The 23509-nt window shown below is 42.7% G+C and overlaps 2 protein-coding genes across 5 annotated transcripts in view; both read right to left on the reverse strand.

The window, feature by feature from the left end:
- Positions 1 to 21320, reverse strand: part of LOC309693941 (uncharacterized protein) — a 60446-nt gene extending 39126 nt beyond the window's left edge. The window contains exon 1 of the mRNA XM_082513617.1: positions 21254 to 21320. The gene's annotated coding sequence lies outside the window, so the exon portion shown is untranslated. The remainder of the gene's footprint in view (positions 1 to 21253) is intronic.
- Positions 12903 to 22337, reverse strand: LOC309693936 (uncharacterized protein). 4 transcript variants are annotated; one of them, XM_082513609.1, is made up of 3 exons: positions 22294 to 22337; positions 15074 to 15433; positions 12903 to 14225 (listed from the first exon to the last, which is right to left on the reverse strand). In XM_082513609.1, exons 2-3 carry the CDS (start codon positions 15282 to 15284, stop codon positions 13162 to 13164), a joined length of 1275 nt encoding a protein of 424 aa, XP_082369735.1. In that variant the 5' UTR covers positions 15285 to 15433; positions 22294 to 22337; the 3' UTR covers positions 12903 to 13161. The 4 variants fall into 4 exon arrangements, with proteins under 4 accessions (XP_082369735.1, XP_082369733.1, XP_082369734.1 ...); XM_082513607.1 differs by lacking the exon at positions 22294 to 22337 and adding an exon at positions 21029 to 21256; XM_082513608.1 differs by lacking the exons at positions 15074 to 15433; positions 22294 to 22337 and adding an exon at positions 21029 to 21253.
- Positions 22338 to 23509: the final 1172 nt, after the last annotated feature.

Raw genomic sequence — 23509 nt, forward strand, 5'->3', positions numbered from 1 at the left:
CCTCCCCCTCTATCTGAACCGGCAGTGGACCTTCTCTGGACCTCCCGAAGTCCACAACCAGTTCCTTAGTCTTTGAGGTGTTGAGTTGCAGGTGGTTTGTGTGACTCCATGCGACAAAGTTCCTCACCAGACTTCTGTACTCCTCTTCCTGATCATCCCAGATACACCCCATGATGGCCGTGTCATCTGCAAACTTCTGAATGTGGCATAATTCAGAGTTGTAGCAGAAGTCAGAGGTGTACAGGGTGAAGAGAAGAGGGGACAGCACAGTTCCCTGTGGTGCTCCTGTGCTGCTGACCACAGTGTCAGACGTGATGTCCTTCAGCCTGACGTACTGTGGTCTGTCGGTGAGGTAGTCGGAGATCCAAGCCACCAGGCAGGGGTCCACCTCCATCCTGTTCAGTTTTTCCTGAAGCATACAGGGCCGGATGGTATTAAAGGCACTGGAAAAGTCAAGAAACAGGATCCTGACCGTGCCTTTTCCCCCATCCAGGTGTGAGTGGGCTCTATGCAGGAGGTACAGGATGGCATCCTCCACTCCGACACCCGCCTTGTATGCAAACTGTAGTGGGTCCTGGGCATGTTGTACCTGTGGTTGGAGGAGGTTGAGGAAGAGCCGCTCTAGAGTCTTCATAAGAATTTGTGCCATTTGTTATATGAACACATGTTGATCAATACTGTTTGAAAATGTAACCATGAGGATCAGTAAGAAACCTTTGATAGTGTTATGGTCCAACAAAACTGTTGAATAGATTAACTGATTAACTGCCTTTCTGTAGACATTCAGACTCACTTTGGCCATGAAACTGCCAAAATCAGAAAAACTATTTGTATTGTTTAAACTTACCTTACCTACCTGTCTTCCAGAAACAAAAGGAGGAAACGTAGTTTTACTTCCTGCTTTATAGCTTCTGGGTTCATCTGAGGTCACAGGATGAGACCAAGTGCAGAAGGGGAAGAATTTGTGTAATTTAATCAAGTTGATTTTAGAGGGTTTATGGAGAAATAGATTTATTGCATAATATGCATTGATTACACCAGTAAAGAGTAGCAGTACAGGTTTGAATATGATGTTCATCTACTGAGTGAAATAGTCCAGAGAAGAAATAGTTTGGTTAAGTGGACGATTTAAGCAGAAAACTCGGGCGTTTGAGGAGAAAGGACCAGGTCAGTGTAGCTGTGTGCACTTTGACCTTAATATTCTGTTGAGTTAAGTTTATTTGAACTGAGTTAATTATGAAGTTGAGTTTCTTATTTGTTTATGTAAATATTGTTTGGGTCACAAAATGGTGAATAAATCAGTTGCTACACTGGACAGCATCAGTCTCCTGCACTTCTTTGGTCACTTGAGTCAAGTCCTCCCACATGGTGCCATATAAATTATACTGAATATAGTGTTTTCTACCAAGCATTCATACTACAACGGAGGCATCAGGGAGCAACCTGGGGTTAGTATCATACTCAGGAATATTTGGCATTCAAACTGGAGCAGCCAGGAACTGAACCACCAACCTTCCACAAACAAGTGAATCACCTCCCCGCCTGAGCTGACGTTCTCAGATAAAATGTTGATGTCACCTCTGCAGGTCGCAGACAAGTGGCTGCCAGAAATAGAGAAGTTTTACTATTTGGGGTCTTGTGAGGGGAAAATCTTCACAACTTCTAAAAGAAGAAAACTCCTCTACCGGATCTTCTGAAGGTGATTTCATCCAAGACAAGATCTCCACTGAAAGCAGCAGAAAGACGTGCTGAGTGTGAAGCTGTCAGCAGGGGGAATAACACAGGGCTGTGAATGAGTCCTGTCACTGTGATCAGGCTCCTCCTTCTAATCCACCAACTTAGTGTTGATGAAGACTAAACAGAGAGATCACAGCTTCTTTATACTTGCTGTAGCTCACAGTTACTCTACACTGCAGATATGACGCCTCTGTTCATCTCAGTGCTGCTGGCTGCTATGTGCCTCGGTATGAACACAACTCTGTTTCTTTGATATCAACATTGACGTGATTCTTTAACAGCACACTGATACTGTTTGTTGGTGTTTTACAGAATGCAGAGCACAAAAAGACAACGTGCTGCAAGCAAGAGGAGAAGAGACTGCTGCTGCAGGAGGCACAGTGACACTTGACTGTCTCTATAACACCAGCAGTTTATCAAATCATTATCTCTACTGGTACAAACAGGATGGAAACAACAGCCCCAAATTCATCCTGAGTCGCTTTAAAGTTGGTGAGGAGAAAAACGAGGCTGGAGACAGATTTTCATCCACACTGGATTCCAGCATCAGATCAGTTCCTCTGAAGATCCAGAAGCTTCAGCTGTCTGACTCTGCTGTGTACTACTGTGCTCTGCAGCCCACAGTGACAGGAAACAGCAAAACTCTGTACAAAAACCTTTGGAGCAAAGACAACAGAATACTCCACAACATCCACTAGAGGGAGCCACACACTGTTAAACCTCTGATTCTTGTGTCATTGGACTGATGACAAAGACAACAGAGAAATGAAGCAGTAAAGATCAGAGACAGAGACAGAGCTGCTGTGGAAGCACAAAACTATTTGATTGGCTCAGCTATTAAACTGGCCCCGCCCATTGAACCTGTGCTCATCCAATGACATTATTTGTTGGTCATTGTGCTGCAGTGGAAGAACATTGTTCATGTGCTGTCTGTCTGGCTTTAATAACTCCAAAGACATGTTGCTGCACCTCTTTTTGCTTCTATCTCACATTATAGGTGAGTTTAAGAACAGGGATTAAAGTTTAGTTGAAGCTGCTGCATTAAGCAGATATACAGACTGCATTTCACTACTTTTCTTCTTTCTTTTTCCAGGACTAACAGCTGGAGACTCAATCACTCCTCAACAACCTGAAGGCACTGAAACAGAAGGAGAATCTGTCAAACTCACATGTAGCTATGAGACAGATGCAGGTGTTGCTTTACTTCACTGGTACAGACATGATTCTGACCTTCAAGCTCCTCAGTTTATACTCTGGAAACAAGGAAAAGGAGGCAGTGCTGAATATATTCCTGATAATCGATATAAATCAGAAACATCTTCTACATCAACTAATCTGAGCATAGCAGCCCTAACCCTGGCAGACACAGCTCTCTACTACTGTGCTCTAGAAACACAGTGATACAAAGTGTAGAAGAGGCTGTACAAAAACCTGAACACAGATATCTGACTACTCTTCAAAGAGGAGGGAAGTGGTATTCAAAGCACAGCTTCATATCAGATGGATTCTGCTAATTCCTGTTTTATCAGAGTCACTGTGGTTACAGCTGCTAATGAAACACTGTGGGAGGATTCACATGAGCAGCAAATCCACATCAACCACAAACCAACTGCAGGAACGTTCAGACACAATAAAAACTGTCAAACATCAAAAGCTGCTCATTTACACTATTTTATATTTAGTGGATGAGGACATGCAGAAATGCAGCAGAAGCAAAATAAACAGAGTAACAGAGGTTTATCTCTTTAAGGTAAAATCTCTCACATGAAGCTAAAAGTCCAACCAGGAAGACCATCTCATGCTTGTTCCATTTATTCTCTTTGAACTCATCACATCAGATGATGATGCTCTCCTTCATCATTGTCCTGCTCTGGTACTTTGTGATGTTCCCCCTCTGGCAGGTCCAGACTCTCCTCTGTGCTTCTGCTCTGAACAACATTTCAGAGGGCCTGGCCTTCTTGAGGTCTCTGAGCAGGATCCTGGACGCTGCATCATCTGGTAACTCTATTGTGCTTCTGAGGACTTTATGTGTCCGAGTGACACAATGGTGGTTTCTGTTTTACTGGACTTGTGTGCTAACCACAGTATAGGTTATGCTTGACTCTGTAATTGCATCATCAGGTCTGCAGCAGTGTGTTCTGGACACTCTGGTGAAGAGAGGAGCTGAGCTGTCATCTGATCACCATCTGGGGGTGAGTTGAGTCAGGTGGTGGGGGAGAATGCTGGACAGGCCTGGCGTATCAAAGTGGTTCAGGTGATCTTCAACTCCCACCTCCAGCAGAGCTTTGGCAGCAGTCTGAGTGAGGCTGGGGACTCATTGCTGATGGGGCTGTGCAGAGCTTTGGCTGCAAGCTGGTTGGTGCTTGTAGTGTTGCTAACCTCCTAACCAGATCTCATTAACTCCTCGTGTTTTGGGGAATGAAAGGTCCAGCTGAAACATCCACTCTTTGTCAGATTGTTGTCTTCATTCTGGTGGTAATTCAGCTTTAATTTATGACTTATGAGTTTGTGCTTGTAGCTTCTGTTACCTCACCATGTTCTCTTGTGTCTGCTCATAGCTCTGTGGACTTGAGTTACCTGAAACCTGAAGGATTGTCTCATTGCCTGCTGTTTGGAAAGGACTGACTTGTAACAGAGCTGGAAAACTCACCTGCCCATCCACTCTCCACCCACTCAGCCTTCTGAAGCCTTCACTTACCTCCCTGACACAGAAACTCTAAAAGTGAAACACAAGAAAGGACTCTAATAAATACTATATAAGCAATTCTGACTGCACTGATACTCAGCAGTCGTTCTCTCGGGCAGTTCTGTGGTGTCTCCCTGCTCTGTCCCTCTGCAGGAAACCTACTTACCTGCCCCCCTGTCTTTGAACCTTCTCAAAATAAAAGCATGTAAAGCTTTAGCCTCATGTGGGCTGCGTTAGAGTCGATGCATTCCTGTAATCATGACACTGAGAGGTTGCTCCAGGGATTTAAATCATGTATTAATCCAGACCCTCCCAAAGTGTGAGGCCCGCCCCCTGGGGGGGGGGGGGGGGGGCGCGCACAGAGCCATTGCAGGGGGGGGGGGGGGCGGTATGAAAAAGGGGGGGGGAACAAAACGCTTGGACACTGCTAGCAGGGGGCGCCCACAGAAACGCAAAGCAGGAGATGAAGCATCGCTGAATATGTTTCTAAACCAACTTCATTCAAAGCCAAAGAAAATATGGTGAAGCAAATCTTCCCTTTGGTTTCACCTGCACAGGTGCCGAGGTAGGTCTCCCTGCAGGATTAGTTTCCCTGCATCGAGAGCAGCGCTGGGCTCTCCAAATCACAGACAGGATCCCACAGCTGTTCATGTTTTTAAACCCATTTTGCATTTTTTGAAAAATGTATTGATGCAATGTTGAATATTATTACACAGGACAAAAAACAACTACATGTAAAATAATGACACCGTGACGCCTCTGCCTTTGTAAATGGAGGGACAGTAACTGCTGTAAAACCTGCAGACAGTCAGATTAACAGCATTGTGTCTCTATCATTCTGCAATTCATCTCATGTAAACAATAACGTGGCCACAGCGTGACGTGGAAAAAGGCGCATACCTTTAAAAAAAAAAATCTCAGTTTTCGGTGATTCGAAACGCCGTTTACGTGGACGAAACAGCTGCGTGTTCAAAAATACCCGTGTAGGTGCGGACGCAGCGTAACAGAGTTAGTAGTTTATTTTATTACTGCCTGTAATTTATTGCAGATTACTTGTATTTGCTTAATTGTTTACTAAATGTTTGAGGTGTGAAAGAAACCGCAATGGAGCAAAATATGGGCGTGTGGTTGGAGGATGTGTTTGTACGTGTGCGCGCGAGAAGGGGTGGGGGGGGCGCAAACATTTTTCTTGTAAAACAGAGGGGGCCCCAGTAAAAACAGTTTGGGAACCACTGTATTTATCGTAGTGGAGAGAAATTAATATGAATATTTCCTGTGTGAAGATGATGGTGTGATATCAGGGCTGCCACATGAAGGGGCAACGTGAACAAGTTTATGAATACCTCAGAAAAAAACCTTCAATGAGTATAAATGATCTTCTGATATTAACAATATCCTGGAACACCAACAGAGCAAACCCACAGAGATGCTCCACTGGAGGGCGACATCATCCAGTAGGCGGGGCTCTCCTTCTGCACTGTGTTCAACCATTGTGTCAATAATAAGTGCTGCTGTGAAGAGAACAATTCTCAGACTGAATGTTGAACATCAGCTAGTTTCTCCTGTTGATTTAAACCTTGTTGTACAGATGGAACATTGGCTGTGGATTATTCTTGCTGCTCTTTTCTTTGGTGAGATACAAACATCAACATGTTTCCTCTGCTTAAATAAATGTGTGAGTCTGATTAATGGTGAGTTTTTAATCATGTTTATTGATCCATCTCTTCCTCTGCATGTTCTGTTCTTCCTCAGAGTGTAAAGGAGAAGACAAAGTGATCCAGGAACAAGGAGATGTCATTGCTGCTGAAGGAGACACAGTTACACTTGGATGTCAGTATGAGAGCAGTGTAACAAATAATTATCTCTTCTGGTACAAACAGGATGGAAACAACAGCCCCAAATTCATTCTGAGTCGTGTTAGTGGGGATGATGGAAACACAGTAGACGAGTTCAAGGAGAGATTTTCATCCACACTGGATTCCAGCATCAGATCAGTTCCTCTGAAGATCCAGAAGCTTCAGCTGTCTGACTCTGCTGTGTACTACTGTGCTCTGCAGCCCACAGTGACAGGAAACAGCAAAACTCTGTACAAAAACCTTTGGAGCAAAGACAACAGAATACTCCACAACATCCACTAGAGGGAGCCACACACTGTTAAACCTCTGATTCTTGTGTCATTGGACTGATGACAAAGACAACAGAGAAATGAAGCAGTAAAGATCAGAGACAGAGACAGAGCTGCTGTGGAAGCACAAAACTATTTGATTGGCTGAGCTATTAAACTGGCCCCGCCCACTGAACCTGTGCTCATCCAATGACATTATTTGTTGGTCATTGTGCTGCAGTGGAAGAACATTGTTCATGTGCTGTCTGTCTGGCTTTAATAACTCCAAAGACATGTTGCTGCACCTCTTTTTGCTTCTATCTCACATTATAGGTGAGTTTAAGAACAGGGATTAAAGTTTAGTTGAAGCTGCTGCATTAAGCAGATATACAGACTGCATTTCACTACTTTTCTTCTTTCTTTTTCCAGGACTAACAGCTGGAGACTCAATCACTCCTCAACAACCTGAAGTCACTGAAACAGAAGGAGAATCTGTCAAACTCACATGTAGCTATGAGACAAGTTATACACATCCAGAGCTTCACTGGTACAGACATCATTCTGACCTTCAACCTCCTCAGTTTATACTCTGGAAAGGAGCCAAAGACTACAGTGGTTCTCAATATATTCCTGATAAACGTTATAACTCAGAAACATCAGATCGATCAACTAATCTGAGCATAGCAGCCCTAACCCTGGCAGACACAGCTCTCTACTACTGTGCTCTACAAACACAGTGATACAAAGTGTAGAAGAGGCTGTACAAAAACCTGAACACAGATATCTGACTACTCTTCAAAGAGGAGGGAAGTGGTATTCAAAGCACAGCTTCATATCAGATGGATTCTGCTAATTCCTGTTTTATCAGAGTCACTGTGGTTACAGCTGCTAATGAAACACTGTGGGAGGATTCACATGAGCAGCAAATCCACATCAACCACAAACCAACTGCAGGAACGTTCAGACATGAAGTTTTCTGTTTCTTTAAAATAAGCTTCAGTTTCTCACTGATTGAACTAAAACTGAATTATCTGGATGTTCTTTCACTCTATTTTTTTTTTTTTTTTTTTTTTTTTTTTTTTTTGCCTGTCCCATTTGGTTCTTTAGCCGTCAGAATTGTTGTCTGAAGACCAACAAGGATACCCAATGGATTTACTTTGCCAAATGGATCTTCGTGGCATTGCCGTATTGGTCCATGTGGTCGATCTTTGTTTTTATTATTTATTATATTTTATTTTCAGATGTTACAGACGGGACAGACATGAGTGAGGGATAGGAAAGGGAGAAAGAAAGAGGAAGGAAAGGAAAAACAGAAGGGGAGAGGGACAGTGAGAAAGGGGGGGAGAAAAAAAATAAGAATCTCCTGGATCACCTGTTGAGAGAAGAATAGAAAACAAGCAAAAAAACAAAAAAACCAAAGCAACATACTAAACACAACACCATCGCATTAATCTAGCTAAGTGTAAACAGCAGTAAATACTAAATATTCAATGTTGTTGTGCAGCACGCAGGACAGATGTGCTTCGAAGTAGCAGCCAAGAAAGGTGTAATTTAAGTCTACGAGCAGTGAACACCCGTGTGCATACCTGTGTGGATCAGCGTGCTTGTATTCCAAAGGTTTCTCCATGTAACGATCTGCTAGGGAGTGTGGGGGGGCCACAGCCCCGTCCTCCAGGGTATGAAGCAGGTATGGAGGAGATCAAAACTCCAGACATCCAGAGGCCCCCAGAACACAAGAGACCATAGAAGACCAACAGAGGGGCAGCCGCGCCACTGTCCCAGTAAGAGCTGAGGAGAGTCCCAGATGAGGGCTCACTCAGCAGCCGCGGAGCAGAAGCCAGGGGGAGTTGCAGTGATGCGCCCGTGAGCTCCGCCGGCAGCCAGCTGTGCCTGAGTGACCGAGCCCCAGGCCGAGAGGCCGGGGGCACCCCACCTCTGAAGTGGCCCGAGCGAGCCCCAGGTTCCAGGCCCCGATAAGCGGCCGCCAAGGAGTGAGCCGGTGTGTACCTGGACGCCCACCCCCAGACACAAAGAACCACCAACGCACCGACACCTGAGGGAGTCCGCCACCGGCAGGGGAAGTGGTGGAGGGGTGGAGATAGGCCTCCAAACCTTGGAGGGCCTGAGATGTCCCCAGAGAGGTGGTGTCTGATACCCAACCTGACATATAGACACAGACATACAGGCACACACAGACACAAACATCCATTCCCACCCTCATGCTCTCATATGCACTCACTCCACACTCAACCAACGTGGAGACAGACATAAAGAGACGCTGTACACACGATCACACTCCCCAAGCGTACTCTACTAACCGGGTCTAGGTACCCTTGCCCCTGGAGGGGGGAACTGCACCCAGACCCAGGTGGTGTTACCCTTTTCCCTGCGGTGGGGAGAGGCAGACCGCCCCGACTCCGTAGCAGCAGGGAGGCTCCACACTCCAGACCGCAGTCGGACGGCCAACTCCTCCTCCTAGCCCTCCCGCTCCAGCAGGCCGCAGAGAATGGGGGTGAGAGAAGACTCCGAACCTCCCTCCACCCGCTCATTGTAGTGTTGATGCATGTGTGTTCTAAGGTGCAATTAAAACCCAGGAGGGCTTGGATGTTCTTTCACTCTAAAACATTAGTATTTTGCTGCAGGGCGACTTGCATGTGACAAATAAAGGCTTTCTTGAATCTTGAGAAACAGGTGCAGCAAGGTATAATACACAAATATATGAGTGGAGTCTTATGTCCTGACAGGTGTGCTCTCCCGTCACAGAAAGAAGAGTTTCTGTACAGAGGAGAGTAGGAATCATTTCCTGATTTTCTTCTTTATGTCAGTGAGGTTGAATCAGCCTGAGGGAGAAGGAGTTCTGCTGCCTCTAAGGTTGAGTGGATCAGGTGTGATGGGTTGTCCATGATGGAGAGCAGTTCAGTAACCGCTGACCCTCACTGACTTAAATACATCCAAATTCTGACCAATCATGTTTCCAGCCTTGTGAAGGTTGTTGATCCTGATGTATCGCTGGCACTGCTGCTGCCCTGAGCTTCCTCTTGTACAGCATCACTGTTGGTCCTTCAGCCCAGTCTGTCATTCAGGTGAAAACCCAGGTACCTGCAGCTATCCACTGTTTCTGCTTCTTCACACATGATGCTGATGGGTCTATTTGCAGTTTTTATCCTCCAAAAATCAACCACCATCTCTTTTGTCTTGTTGACAAGGCAGAGCATCTTATAGTGAAGGAGGATGATGATACCTTAATGGTGACTCTTACTTATGGGGAAAGTGACAGTGAAACAGAGCTGACATGATTTATTCCGGACAGCTCCACAAAGTTCTCCACCAGCTCCCTGTACTCCGACTCCTGCCCATACTAAACACACCCAACTGCAGAGTCACTAAGACTTCTGCAAGTGGCACGTTTCACTGTTGTACTGGAAATCTGAGGTGTACACGGTAAACAGGAATGGAGATAGGACCATGCCTTATGGTGCCCCAGTATTACTGATCACCCCAGACAAAGAGCCGCTCAGCCATACAAACTGAGGCATCTCTGACAGATAATCAGCAATCCAGGAGACAGTAGAAGTGGTAACACCCATTCTGAGCAGCTTCTCACTCAGCAGAAGTTGTTTTATTGAATCAAAGCCACTCAAAAACAAAAGGATTCTCACAGTTCCACCAGTACCATCCAGGTGAGAGTCAGCATGCTGCAATAGGCAGAAAACACCATGACTCAATTCAATTTTATTTATACAATGCCAAATCATAACAACAGTTGAGTGTCGCATGAATCCAAACTGGAAGCTGGTCCACAGAAGAGGGGCCTGAAAACTGAAGGCTCTCCCTCCCATTCTACTTTTAAATACTCTAGGAACAACAAGTAGGCCTGCAGAGCGAGAGCGAAGTGCTCTAATAGGGTGATATGGTACTACAAGGTCATTAAGATAAGATGGGGCCTGATTATTTAAGAGCTTGTATGTAAGGAGCAGGACTTTTTCCCCGTCTGCAAGTCTAAACATCTTTAGTCAAGATACTAACCCCATGGTGCTCTCCAATGCATCCATCTGTGTGTGAATGTTAGATAGAAAGATCATAGAAGTGCTTGTGTGATTGAGGCAAGCTATACCAGTCCATTTATCTAGAAGAGACACCAGTACAAGATAAATCTGCTCTCTCTTTCTAGTCCCTGTCAGGACTCTTGCTGCAGCATTTTTGGATCAACTGAAGGCTTTTTAGGGAGTTTTTAGGACTTCCTGATAATAATGAATTACAGTCGTCCAGCCTGGAAGTAATAAATGCATGAACTAGTTTTTCAGCGTCACTCTGAGACAGGATGTCTAACGAGCTTGGAAAGAAAAGAGTCTGCTTGAAGACGTTTCACCTCTCATCCGAGAAGCTTCTTCAGTTAAACTAACTGAAGAAGCTTCTCAAGCAACTTAAAGAAGTCCAGACACTTTTCTTTCCAAGCTCCTTAGACTACGATGACCTGGATGACTGAGAACCTTCACAGACATCTGAGACGGGATATTTCTAATTTTAGAGATGTTGCACAAATGAAAAGAAGCAGTCCTACATGTTTGTTTAATACAAAGATCCAACCATGCAAAATATGATTTTTTTTTTGCCATTTTTTAAGAGGTCTTGAACTTTTGATCATGATTGTGTGTGCATTGAAGGGCATATACTGGTAAAACATTACTCCAAGGTTCTTCACAGTGTTACTGGAGGCCAAGGTAATGCCATCCAGAGTAAGAAACTGGCTAGATACCATATTTCTTAGATTTTCAGGGCTGAGTACAATAATCTCAGTTTGATCTGAATTAAGAAGCATAAAATTAGATATCATCCAGGTATCTTATGTTTTTAAGACATTCCTTCAAATTGATTGGTGTGTGTTATCTGGCTTTATGGATATATAAAGTTGGGTTTTGTCTATATAGCAATGAACATGTATATTATGTCTTCTAATGATGCTGCCTAAGGGAAGCATGTATGGTGTAAATAGAATTGGTCGTAGCACTGAACCCTGTGGAACTCCATAATTAACCTCAGTGTGTGAAGAGGACTCTCCATTTACATGTACAAAATTGAGTCTATTAGATAGATATGATACAAACCACTGCAGCACAGTACCTGTAATACCTACAGCATGTTCTAATCGCTCTAATCCGATTGTTAAGTGATGACGTGATGAATCCTACTTCCGGGTCTAAAGTAGTCTGCGTTTAATATGGCTTTTGTGTTGTTAACATGTTTAATGTTTTGTATTTTCTTCTATTTGATCTCAAAAAGCTCCTAAAACAGTCAGTGATCCCTGTTGACCTCCCTCGGCTTTTATTACCGCTAATCATTTATTTAAGCTCAGTTTTTAAAACCTTAGGATGTAACTACAGCCCAGCCCATGCAGCAGTATATGAATGACTAACCTCGTATTGTGGATGGATTATCTCAGTTGTTCTCCTGGCTGAAGTTTGGTCCTTTTACAGCATCCTGCCATGCGATTACATTTGTTCCTGACCACCGAGAACACTCACGTTAACTTTTATCGAGTGGAAAAAAAGTTAGCTTGTTTATATTATGCTAACATAGCTGTGTCGCTAGCGGTCACGTAGCACATCATTATATACCAGCTAGCCCAACTTCAGTAACCCTACAAACATCACTAATGTTTAGTTTTCTGTCTTCATTTATGTTGGAAGTGATAACAGAGCTGTACGTTTTAATTTGTTTCCAAAACCCCGCAGTCAGGACATGCTATATTAGATTTAGATAGAAGCTAGCGAGCTAACTCCCTGCTAACTTCTAACTCCGTTAAATGTCATAAATTCCGTTTTCATGGATGCCTGGATGTTAAACTCAATTGTTACACCTGGTAGAGCAGAACGCTGATCATTTTATTAAAGATGAAAGACTTTTGACAGTTTTTCAACTCTCAGTAATGCCACAGTGATCGTTTGATATATGGACCTGTAGCGGAGTTTAGGCCCAGACACGGCTAGTGACGTCAGACTGAACAACCGGATAGGATATTATGGTCGACAGTATCGAACGCTGCACTGAGGTCTAGCAGGACAAGCACAGAGATGAGTCCACTGTCAGAGGCCATAAGAAGATCATTTGTAACCTTCACTAAAGCCGTTTCTGTGCTGTGATGAGCTCTGAAACCTGACTGAAACTCTTCAAATAAGCCATTCCTCTGCAGATGAGCTGTTAGCTTTTTTATAACTACTCTTTCAAGAATTTTTGACCACAACCACAACAGGCTGGTAAGCAAACTGAACAGAGTCGAGAACATGTTTCACCTGCAAGATAAGTCAGGTAAGCCAAGCTTCTGGTGGGGTTGGAGAGCAGAAGAAAATTAATTGATGCGCACACAAAAAAAATAGCTCCTATATATTATTTTATATAATTTTCACACAATATAAACTTTTAATTCCACAAAACAGAAATTGTCAGCTATCAAATATGCGGCAAGTAAAAGCAAAACAAAAAAATCCAAAAAGCAAAAATCTGAACTTCAACAATGTTACGTCTGAAAGTTCAGGAAAAGGTTAAACCTATCTCACATGTAACAAACCAACACATTTTCAAGTGGTTTTTTTTTTTCAAGCTTGGCTTCCATGATAATATTTTTTCTGTACAAAGACTACAATTTCTGGCCCGTGTGAGTTTTCATGTGGCGCAACAAATGACTACTAGATATGAACATCTTCCCACAAGTTTTACAATGATACGGCCTCTCGCCTGTGTGAGTTCTTATATGCACCAATAAATGACTACTACATCTGAACATTTTCCCGCATGTTTTACAAGTATAAGGTTTCTCACCTGTGTGAGTTCTCATGTGCTTCAATAATGAACTATTACATGCAAACATTTTCCCACAGCTGTTACACAGATAAGGTTTCTCACCTGTATGAGTTCTCGTGTGCTTTAACAAATAATTTCTAGATGCAAACATTTTACCACATGTTTTACAATGATAAGGTTTCTCGCCTGTGTGAGTCCTCATGTGGATAGATAAAGAACTGCTACAGGCAAACATTTTCAAACAAGTTTTACAAGGATATGGTTTCTCACCTGTGTGAATTCGCCTGTGCTTCAGTGAATCGCTACTGTATGCAAACATTTTTCCACATGTTTTACAAGAATATGGTTTCTCACCTGTGTGAATTCTCATGTGGTAAGTCAAAGCACCCCTCTGAGTAAAACCTTTCCCACAAGTTTTGCAAAAATACGGTTTCTCACCTGTGTGAACTGTGTAATGTCTTTTCATTTCATAATTCTGCTTAAAAACTTTTCCACAAATCTCACATTCTAAAGACTTTTTACATTTGTCAGAGTTACACTGATTCTTCGACGTAGGGGAATCTACTGCATGGTTGTGACTTTTGGTTCTATTTGTATTTGACCCTGAATCTACATCCATGCTTCCTTCCTGATTTTGGCTCTCAGCAACAGCAGAGCTATGAGAGAGGAGATGATTGCCGTTTGATTCTGGTTCATTTTGCTCACTTTCCTCATAAACAGCAGTCACCATAGAGGTATCAGTCTCCTCCTGACTGCTGCACAGTTCCTCCTGTTCCTCTTTAATCTGTGGAGGTTCTGGTTCCTCCTGCTCCACACTGGAGCTCCTCTCCTGGTTCCAGAGCTGCTGCTCAGGGAGAACCTCCTCCTCCTCCTCTTTAAAGACAGGCTGCTGTGGGACATCTGGAGGGACGAAAGGAGAAAACAAAAAGGAAAGTGGTGTGGTAGAAAATCATCTCAGTAAATATACTAGCAAAATAATTTTCTACAACATGAACACGTTGTTCAGAAATACACAAAAAGCTTCCATTTCTGGTCAATGATCACTGATGTCAGTCTAGTCTTTATTCCAACCTTCCCAAATTTTTTTTTTCTCTCTCTTTTTTTTTTTTTTTTTAAATAGGAAAAGAAGTGATAATAATTTTTAAAGAACTATCAATTAGATGTATTTTGGGCAATTTCCATTGTAAATATTCAGGGGAAAAGAGAAAGGTAGAGTGGAGCTGAGCTGTGATGTCATCGAGTACAACACTGTTTCAATCATAAAATAACCACAGTGAGTCCTCGAGTACTTGAAAGTCTGGACTAATTGGTGAACTTGTAAAGAATGAACTAAGAAATACACAAGTATGAACCTGACTCACATGGCATTAAGAAAAGACCATTTACAGTATGGAGAGGGAGGGAGGGGTGAGACATTTGTAGACCAGTGAGGGGCTGTGATTCAGAAAGAACTGATGTACCATCCTGAAGAAATGATTACAACAGAAAATCGTATTTGGATGAGCAAGGAGCAGAGATGGAAATTTTGGATCACACTCTCAGGCCCCCTCCTGTATCTGAACAGTGTCTCAGCTGCTCAGATACATGAATGCCTGGCTTTCACTTAGGGAGCAGTTGGAGAATAAATGGAGCGCAGTGCCGTCCTGTCCTCTGTTTGCTCTTTGTTAGCTCACGTCTCCGAAAAGTCCTCACAATCAGAAACGTCCCGCAGAGCTGTGATCAGGATCCTCCCTCAGAGGGACACTCACCTGTCCTGTGCAGCTTGATTTGGGGTTTCCAGGTGATATCCAGCAGTCTGCGCTGACGGTCGATCTCTTCCTCGTACTGGACAGATTCATTCATATCTGCTAATATTTCTTTAGATTTGGACGGAATAAATGTATCAGGATCCTGAGAGAGGAGCTGCTTCCTGTGTGGTTCTGGTTCACTGTGCTCTCCTTCCTCAGCAGCAGTCACCATGAAGGTATCCGTCTCCTCCTTCAGTCCCAGCTGCTCTCCCTCCTGACTGCTGCACAGTTCCTCCTGTTCCTCTTTAATCTGTGGAGCTTCTGGTTCCTCCTGGTCCACACTGGAGCTCCTCTTCTTACAGACATAATGCTGTGGGAGTTCTGGAGAAAGACAGGGACACATGCCAAAAGAAAGTGATGACGATAAACTCTGGACTCTTACTGCATTTAAAATTGTGGAATGATTGTGTCTGAGGCAGGTCCTTAGTTAAAGTTTGAGCTCTAGAACAAAGTCTTAGCTTCAGCTCTTTGTAGACTGACTAAATTGTAGCTCTGTTGAGTTGTCTGGAATGTAAATGGCCTGTATTTGTATAGCGCTTTACACATTCAGTCATTCACCCATTCTCACACACCTACCTAAATAACCTCCTCTCTGAGACTGATTGAAGATGATGTCATTATTGGTCGATAGCATGTATAAATGCTTCCTAACTGCTGATATTTATTCGTTTTGGTGGCTCCATAATGTGCTAACAGTCTCCGTGCACGCTCGTGATGATCCTCAGAATCACTTAGATCCCGTTCATGCATAAAACTAATTCCCAGGTCTTTTCATCAGCTCGAATCACACAACGAGGCAGTCGAACATTTCAGAGAAACGGGGCCTCGTTTATCTTTGGTCATGTGATATTAACAGACCTCGACACTGGTTTCATTTGGACACGCCCCTTTTAATCAACACAGGCCTCAGTGCCAGACATATCATCACCACTTGCGTGGTTTGTTCTGGGGAAGGAGCTTAAGCTTTGTAAGCCTGAGTTTTGCTCCTGAAGAGGAGCTCAAGGTGGAGCGCAAGAGTAAAGGCTGGACAGTAGCCCAACAGCCACAGGGCTAGCCTGTGGGATTTTGTTTAGTTGATTTATTCATTCATTTAAGTTTCCTTTGTTTTTTTTTTTTTACAGTTCTTAATTTGTTTGTACAAGTTTGTTTTTGGTCGTTCATGCCACCGGCCTGTGCGGCCATCACTGTGGGTTTTTGTAAGGAAATTGCACGTCAGGTGAAGAGAATGCCTGCCTCCACCTGTGCTTACTCCACCACACCTGCAGCCCCCTTACGAGCTAACAGAGTCAACAAGGCAGTATTTATGATTTTTATAATCAGCACAGTGTGTTGCCAAGGAGACGATAGTGACATTGACATGCATTTGAAATTCATCGACATCTTTATCTTTCTTATACTTACAATAATAATAATAATAATAAAGTATTTTCCTCTATTCTAAAAGAGTTTTATTGCTGCTAGTTAAAGACACTGAAATATAGTCATTCATGGTGCTTTTATTATTCTCTCATAATAAGACTTGAAAATGATCATAGATGAACCCGAGAACACGTTTAATCAGAAAACATGCTGATTTTCATTTTTTATAAATGGTTGAATATGTGCTGATTGCAGCAGAGAACAGGGAAAATCTTGTGATTTCTATGATGTAATAATTTCAGATTTCGACAGATATTAAACTTGAAAATGATCCTTGATTCACCCGAGGACGACTTGAACAAGAATGTAGGGTTATCATTGATAACAGGTTGGTTGTTATATTCTTAGAAATGCATAATTGTGCCGGTGTGTATTTTGTATTTCCCTTTTAGTTTTGGTAAAACAAAAACGTTATCACGTGTTAAATCTTGTGGAATTTGATGATCAAAAATTGCCACTGAATTATATTACACACTGCAACAAAAGGAACGGCGACGTACTAACAGATCATCCCAACAGGAAGAGGAAACAACCTTTTGGAATACAGATTGTGAACTTTCGAGCTGCATGTAAATGCATCATCAAATGCAGCCGCATATTGAACAGCACATAACCATGTAAAATTACTTACACGTAGACTACATCATGTGTTCATCCATCGATCAGAGTGTGTTGGAGCCATTTGTTCTTTATTTTTATTATATTTTGAAATTTGTTAAAGTTTGTTGTTAGTTTACTTATATTTTGGGGTTTATTTACAAGTTTATTTGTAGGTTAATATTTATAAAATAAATGGTGGAGAGTCCCAGATATATATCTCTCCACCATTTGACATTAGAACTGAAGAAGCTTCTCGGATGAGAGGTGAAACGTCTTCAAGCAACTTAAAGAAGTCCAGACGCTTTTCTTTGCAAGCTCCTTTGACTACGATGACCTGGATGACTGAGAACCTTCACAGACAGTCAAACCAGATGTTTCCCCGTTATGTCGATATCAGCTAGTCAAGTACACACCTACACAGCATGAAAAAAAGTCCATGAAAAAAGCCACACAAAAATGAATGATTGCTGGTAAGGGTTTCTATACATTAGTATTTACGAAGGGTATGTTGTCAGCCGCAGCTTTAAAGTTTCAAGTTCCACCAAGCAAAGAAAAAAGGGAAGTAATTTTGCCACTAATGTCAGTTCAGTTCCAGGAGTCAAAACTCAATCCACTGGAAGCAGAACAAATCCCACCGTTTGTTTTGTTCACACAGCAATCATTTACTAGAGAATTGCAAGCAGTTCAAAGCTAAAATGCATCGGGATGAGTTGACTTTTATCAAGGAAAGGGGAATTTGTTTTTGTTGTTTGAAAGTTGGTCACACAAGCAAAGACTGTAGGAGTCGTTTGGATTGCAACGTGTGTCACCGGGGTTCTTCATATAGAGCGGAGAGTTCCATGTGCATCCTCAGGTCATGAAGTTGATGCATTTTCTTTTCTATTTTTCCAGTTCAAGTTAAGAGCCAAAAGGGCAATAAAACTGTGCAAACCTTTGCATTTTTGGATCCTGGAAGTTCAGGTACATTCTGTACAGAAACTCTGGCAAAAAGACTGAATCTAAAAGGTAAAAAGACCAATATCCTTTTGAGAACAATGAGTCAAAATAGGATTGTTGGTGCACAAGTTCTGTCTGGTCTGGAAGTGTCTGGTATGGAAGCAAATGATTTCATGGCGTTGCCAGATGTTTTGACTCAAAAGACTATGCCAGTTTCTACAGTAAATATTCCCCAGTAAGGCGACATCGATCAGTGGCCTCACCTTAAACCTGTTAAACTTCACAACATTGATGCAGACGTGGAGCTACTGATAGGCACTGATGCTTCCAACGTTTGAGAGCCATGGAAGGTGATAAACAGTGCGGAGGGTGGACCTTATGCTGTAAAAACCAAAGTTGGCTGGGTCACAAATGGTCCCCTGTGCACTGGAAGTAACAGCGGAAATAAAAACTGCACTGCTGTAACAGCCAATATCTGTTGAGCGTCTTGAAGAAATGTTGATTAAACAGTACAATCATGATTTTAATGAAAGCTCCTCAGAGGAGCAGACTGAAATGTCCAGAGAGGATCTGTGTTTCATGGATATTGTTAGTAGCTCAATAAAACGTATTGGAAATCATTATCACATGGATTTGCCTTTCAGGAGAGAAGGTCCCAGCTTGCTAAATAACCTCTGTGTCGCGGAGCAGCGTCTCCAGAGTCTCAGACGGAGATTTGAAAAGGATACTCATTATAAAGATGAATGCACTGAATGTGTAAACAACATGCTTGAACAAGGATATGCCGAGCTTGTGCCTGCAGAGGAGTTGCACAAAGATGATGGAAAGGTGTGGTACATCCCTCATCACGGAGTGTATCATCCCACAAAGGGCAAGTTAAGAGTTGTATTGGACTGTGGAACAACTTACAAAGGAGCATCATTGAACAGCCAGCTTCTACAGGGACCTGATCTCACAAACTCGCTGGTTGGAGTTCTGATCAGATTTAGACAAGAGGTTGTTGCATTAATGGCGGACATTGATTCCATGTTTCACCAAGTGCACGTCTCAGAAAAACACGTCAACTTTCTCCGTTTCCTGTGGTGGCAACATGGCGACACTACAAGGTTGGCGCAGGAATACAGGATGAAGGTGCATTTGTTTGGAGCAGTATCTTCGCCAAGCTGTGCAAATTATGCTCTACAGAGAACTGCAGATGATAATGCACAACAGTTTCCAGCTGAAGTGGTTGATACAGTCAAAAGAAACTTTTATGTGGATGATTGTTTGAAATCTGTTGCTTCAGAAGAGGAGGCAGTGCACATGGTGAAGAGGCTGACAGATATCTGCGCTAAAGGAGGATTTAAGCTTTCAAAATGGATCAGCAACAGTCGCACAGTGCTCATGTCCATCCCAGAGGAAAGAAGAGCAAAGGAAATTAAGGCTCTGGATTTGGACACAGATCAGCTTCCAGTTGAGAGAGCACTGGGTTTACAGTGGTGCATAGCAACAGACAAGTTCCAGTTCAGAACCTCCCTGCAGGACCGTCCAACAACAAGAAGGGGCATTTTGTCTGTGGTCAGCTCACTGTATGATCCTTTGGGAATCTTGTCTCCCTTCAGTTTGCCAGCTAAACTGTTGCTACAAGAGCTTTGCTGACAAAATTTAAGTGGGATGAAGTTATTCCCCACTCTCTTTCCCAGCGGTGGCGTGATTGGCTGGAGGATCTCCAGCTGATTTCAAAGTTCAAAGTGGAACGTTGCATTAAACCAAGTTGCTTTGGAAGACCAGATAAGGCACAACTTCATCATTTTCTGATGCAAGTCAAGATGGTTATGGAACAGTGTCATATTTAAAGTTGGAAAAGAAAAACCTCACATGTTGCTTTTATCCTGGGAGAAGCTAGAGTTGCTCCTCTCAAGCAAACTACAATTCCCAGGCTGGAATTGACGGCTGCAGTTCTTGCAGTTCGAGTGAATATGCTTCTGCAAAAGGAGCTGCAGGTAAGGTTGGAAGAATCAGTTTTTCGGACTGATAGTACAACAGTACTGAAATACATCTCCAATGAAACCTGAAGATTTAATACTTTTGTTGCAAACAGAATTGCTGTCAATCGAGAAGCAACAGATGTGAATCAGTGGAGATGCGTTTCTTCTAAGGAGAATCCTGCAGATGATGCATCCAGAGGCATGAGAGCTGAGGATTTCCTCAAATGTAGGAGATGAATTAAAGGGACAGAATTTCTCTATAAGTCAGAAAAGGAATGGCCTAAACTGGATGTGGAGTACAGTGCAATTTCTGCAGATGACCCAGAGGTCAAAAAGGACCTGACAATGAATGTCGTTGTGAAGGAATTACAAAATCCTACCAACTATCTTATCCATTACTTCTCGTCTTGGGCAAGACTTAAAATCTCTGTAGCCTGGCTTTTAAAGCTGAAAGAGGCCTTGGTGCTGCTGGTGCAGAAGAGGACAGAGTTGCTTGCTGCAGGTTTGAATAAGAATGATCTGGAAAGTCAGAAAGAAGTGGAGATAAGAATGGAAAGGTTTAGGACCACTTTGAAGAAAGGAAATATGACTCCAGAATATGTAGCAAAGACAGAACGAGCTATTATTCAATATGCACAACAACAGAAATTTAAAACTGAAATGGCTTTAATCAGCAATGGCCTGAAAGGAGTCTCCAAGGGAAGTAGTCTCTACAAACTTGATCCAGTGTTGGATGCAGGAATCCTCTGAGGGGGTGGCCGAATGACTAAAGCAGCCACGACTATGGAAGTAAAGCATCCTGCAATTTTGACAAAGCATACGCATGAGTCACTGATTTTACGCCATATCGATCAAAGGTTGGGACTCGCAGGAAGAGCGACATGCTGTCAAAACTGAGACAAAAATACTGGATACTAAATGCAAATTCTGCTGCCAGGACAATCATTTCTCGTTGGTCAAACAAAAGGAATTGCCACTACAGAGGGACACTCACCTGTCCTGTGCAGCTTGATTTGGGGTTTCCAGGTGATATCCAGCAGTCTGCGCTGACGGTCGATCTCTTCCTCGTACTGGACGATCGTTTTTTCAAACTCCAAGAATATTTGTTCAGCAGCAGCAGTTAGTCGCTCGTTGATGAACTCTCTCAGATACTGAACTGAAGGCATCGTTGCTGCCGCAGCTCACACACTCAGCTCACACACTCAGCTCACACACCAACATAACTGACCTCCAGCTCAGTCACACAGACAGCTAACACTACTTCCGCTTTTTCCTTGTTCACTTCCGTCTAGTGTCGCACAGTAAAGTTCCGCCAGAACAGCACATAAGATCTATCGTACAGTTTTAGTTTGGATATTATTTCTGCTCCCGTATGAACAGATTCATCTGTAAATAAAGTTCACGTCCAAATAAAAGTCAAATAATCAGATATTTGTGATGCAGCTCATCAGAGTTACAGCTGTAAATGTCCATCAGCTTAAATACATTAAACAGCCAATCATATAGCCGCAGACATTTAAAACTCCACCCTGTGGATCACCAACATTAATATTGTTCTTCGGACTCTCTGAATCTTTTAATGTTGTAATTGTAACCGAGGACAAGGGAGGAGTAAACGGGGCACAGAAATAAAATGATAATTTATTTATTACATTAGTTAAACATACAAAGTCCCAGTTATTTCCAGACAGGACTTACAACATCCTGCTGATATCCCAGCTGCACATGAGACTTACCACACAAATGGTGTGCAAATTACACAACGCTGCAAACCGTTACACCCCGTTTAGCAACACTGCAACCGATTCACCTGCGGCACGCACTGCAAACAATTCGGGTCTCAGCACAGCTGGGAAGCAGCGCTATGCATGGCCTGTAATATAAAGGGAAGTGACACAAACAAATAAAAAAACTAAGGAGGTTAGTCCGCCCTTACACAGCTCACTGCCAATCAATAACCGTCTTTACAGCTGGACGGACTAACCAAAACAATCAAAAGAACGAAGGACAGCAGAGACAGCACAGCTGAAAAACACAAACAACATTATCGATTAAAATATTACCCAATAAAATATCAATATTATGAAACCATTCAAAGTCAAAGCTAAAACAAACACTCAATATGCCTACAATATTGATCAGTCTCCCTGCGCGCAGTCGATCTGGGGCTTGATCAATTCTTCCATTAAAAAAGTCCAGCGACACATTAAAAATCGGCACCTACAATATGATCCAAACAAAATGGCAAAAGTCTCTTACCGGTAGTAGAACCACTCGCACCCGAGTGAATTAATCGCCTCTGGGTTTTTTCCACAGAAGAGCGCTGACTTCACCCCACACACCCACTACCCTTTCACAGCTCTTCAGCCAATCACCTGGCAGAGAGCAACAACCTGCAGGTTGAACTGTAGATGATGAATCTGAGAAACATAATTGTTTGATTCCTTTCGCAGAGAGTGGATCGCTCTAACTCTGACACTCTCAGCCTCTCTGGGACGATCTTTTTATCCACACGTTAATAAAGCAGCTCATTCATGTCACGTGTTCAGCCTCTTCTTCCTTTGAATCACACTTTTCCAGTCTATTGTTGCCCCACCCTCACTTAAAAAACACGATGGGACAATAAGTAATGAAACAAGCTCAGATTTGTCAGATAATGAATAAATATTATCTTCATAATATTTTACATAGATGCAGGCTTGAAGGTGCTCACAAATCCTTGTAAAGCTAGTTTCAGCTGCTCTCTTAACCACAGGAGTTTTGTCACAGTAGGTTTGCTTAGTCCAATTTTTACATTTGATGCTCTTCCTGATGCAAAATCAGTATCGTCCTTTAGAGAAAGCTGCTCTCTCTTGTGACTGCTGCAGAGTTCCTCCTGGACTGCAGGGACAAAAGGAGATCAGAAGAAAACTGACATAAATTTAAAAAAATGCATCTGTGCAAATATTTTGTTTCAACTACAAATAAGCTTGCTTCAGCCCGGTCATGAGACCGAGTAGACGTGCAGGACACATCAAAGAGTGAGAGTTAAGAGTCAACAGCAGCGCCTGTTACTGGAATAATGATCAAAATCTTTGATCATTCAAAGCCAAAAAGAGTCTGTCATCAAACCCTCAGATCAAAAAGGAAAGAAGCTCGTTCTCCTGCTGACAGCCAGTCTTTGGTTTTCACAGTGAAAAAGTTACAGAAAAAATAATAAGGAAGAAAAAGTGTTTCCATTTTGTCAGATTTGTATTGTTGGATTGTCATTTATGCTTAGAAATAGATATTTATTGAAAGAATGTCTCATCCTAGGAGGTCTGTAACAACTCTGTGTAGCATGAAGAGGGGAGTGCGTTCACTCCTCTTCAGAGTGTTCTGGCACAGATCACACTCCTCCTAGGATCATGAGAGAGGTCGTATCTTCTCTTGTTGATATACGGTATAGCGAGCACACGTATATCTGTTTGAGTGTAAGAGCCTTCTGTTTATGTGA

This window comes from Aulonocara stuartgranti (assembly GCF_965226115.1).
Source record: "Aulonocara stuartgranti genome assembly, chromosome: 18".
Lineage (NCBI taxonomy): Eukaryota > Metazoa > Chordata > Actinopteri > Cichliformes > Cichlidae > Aulonocara > Aulonocara stuartgranti.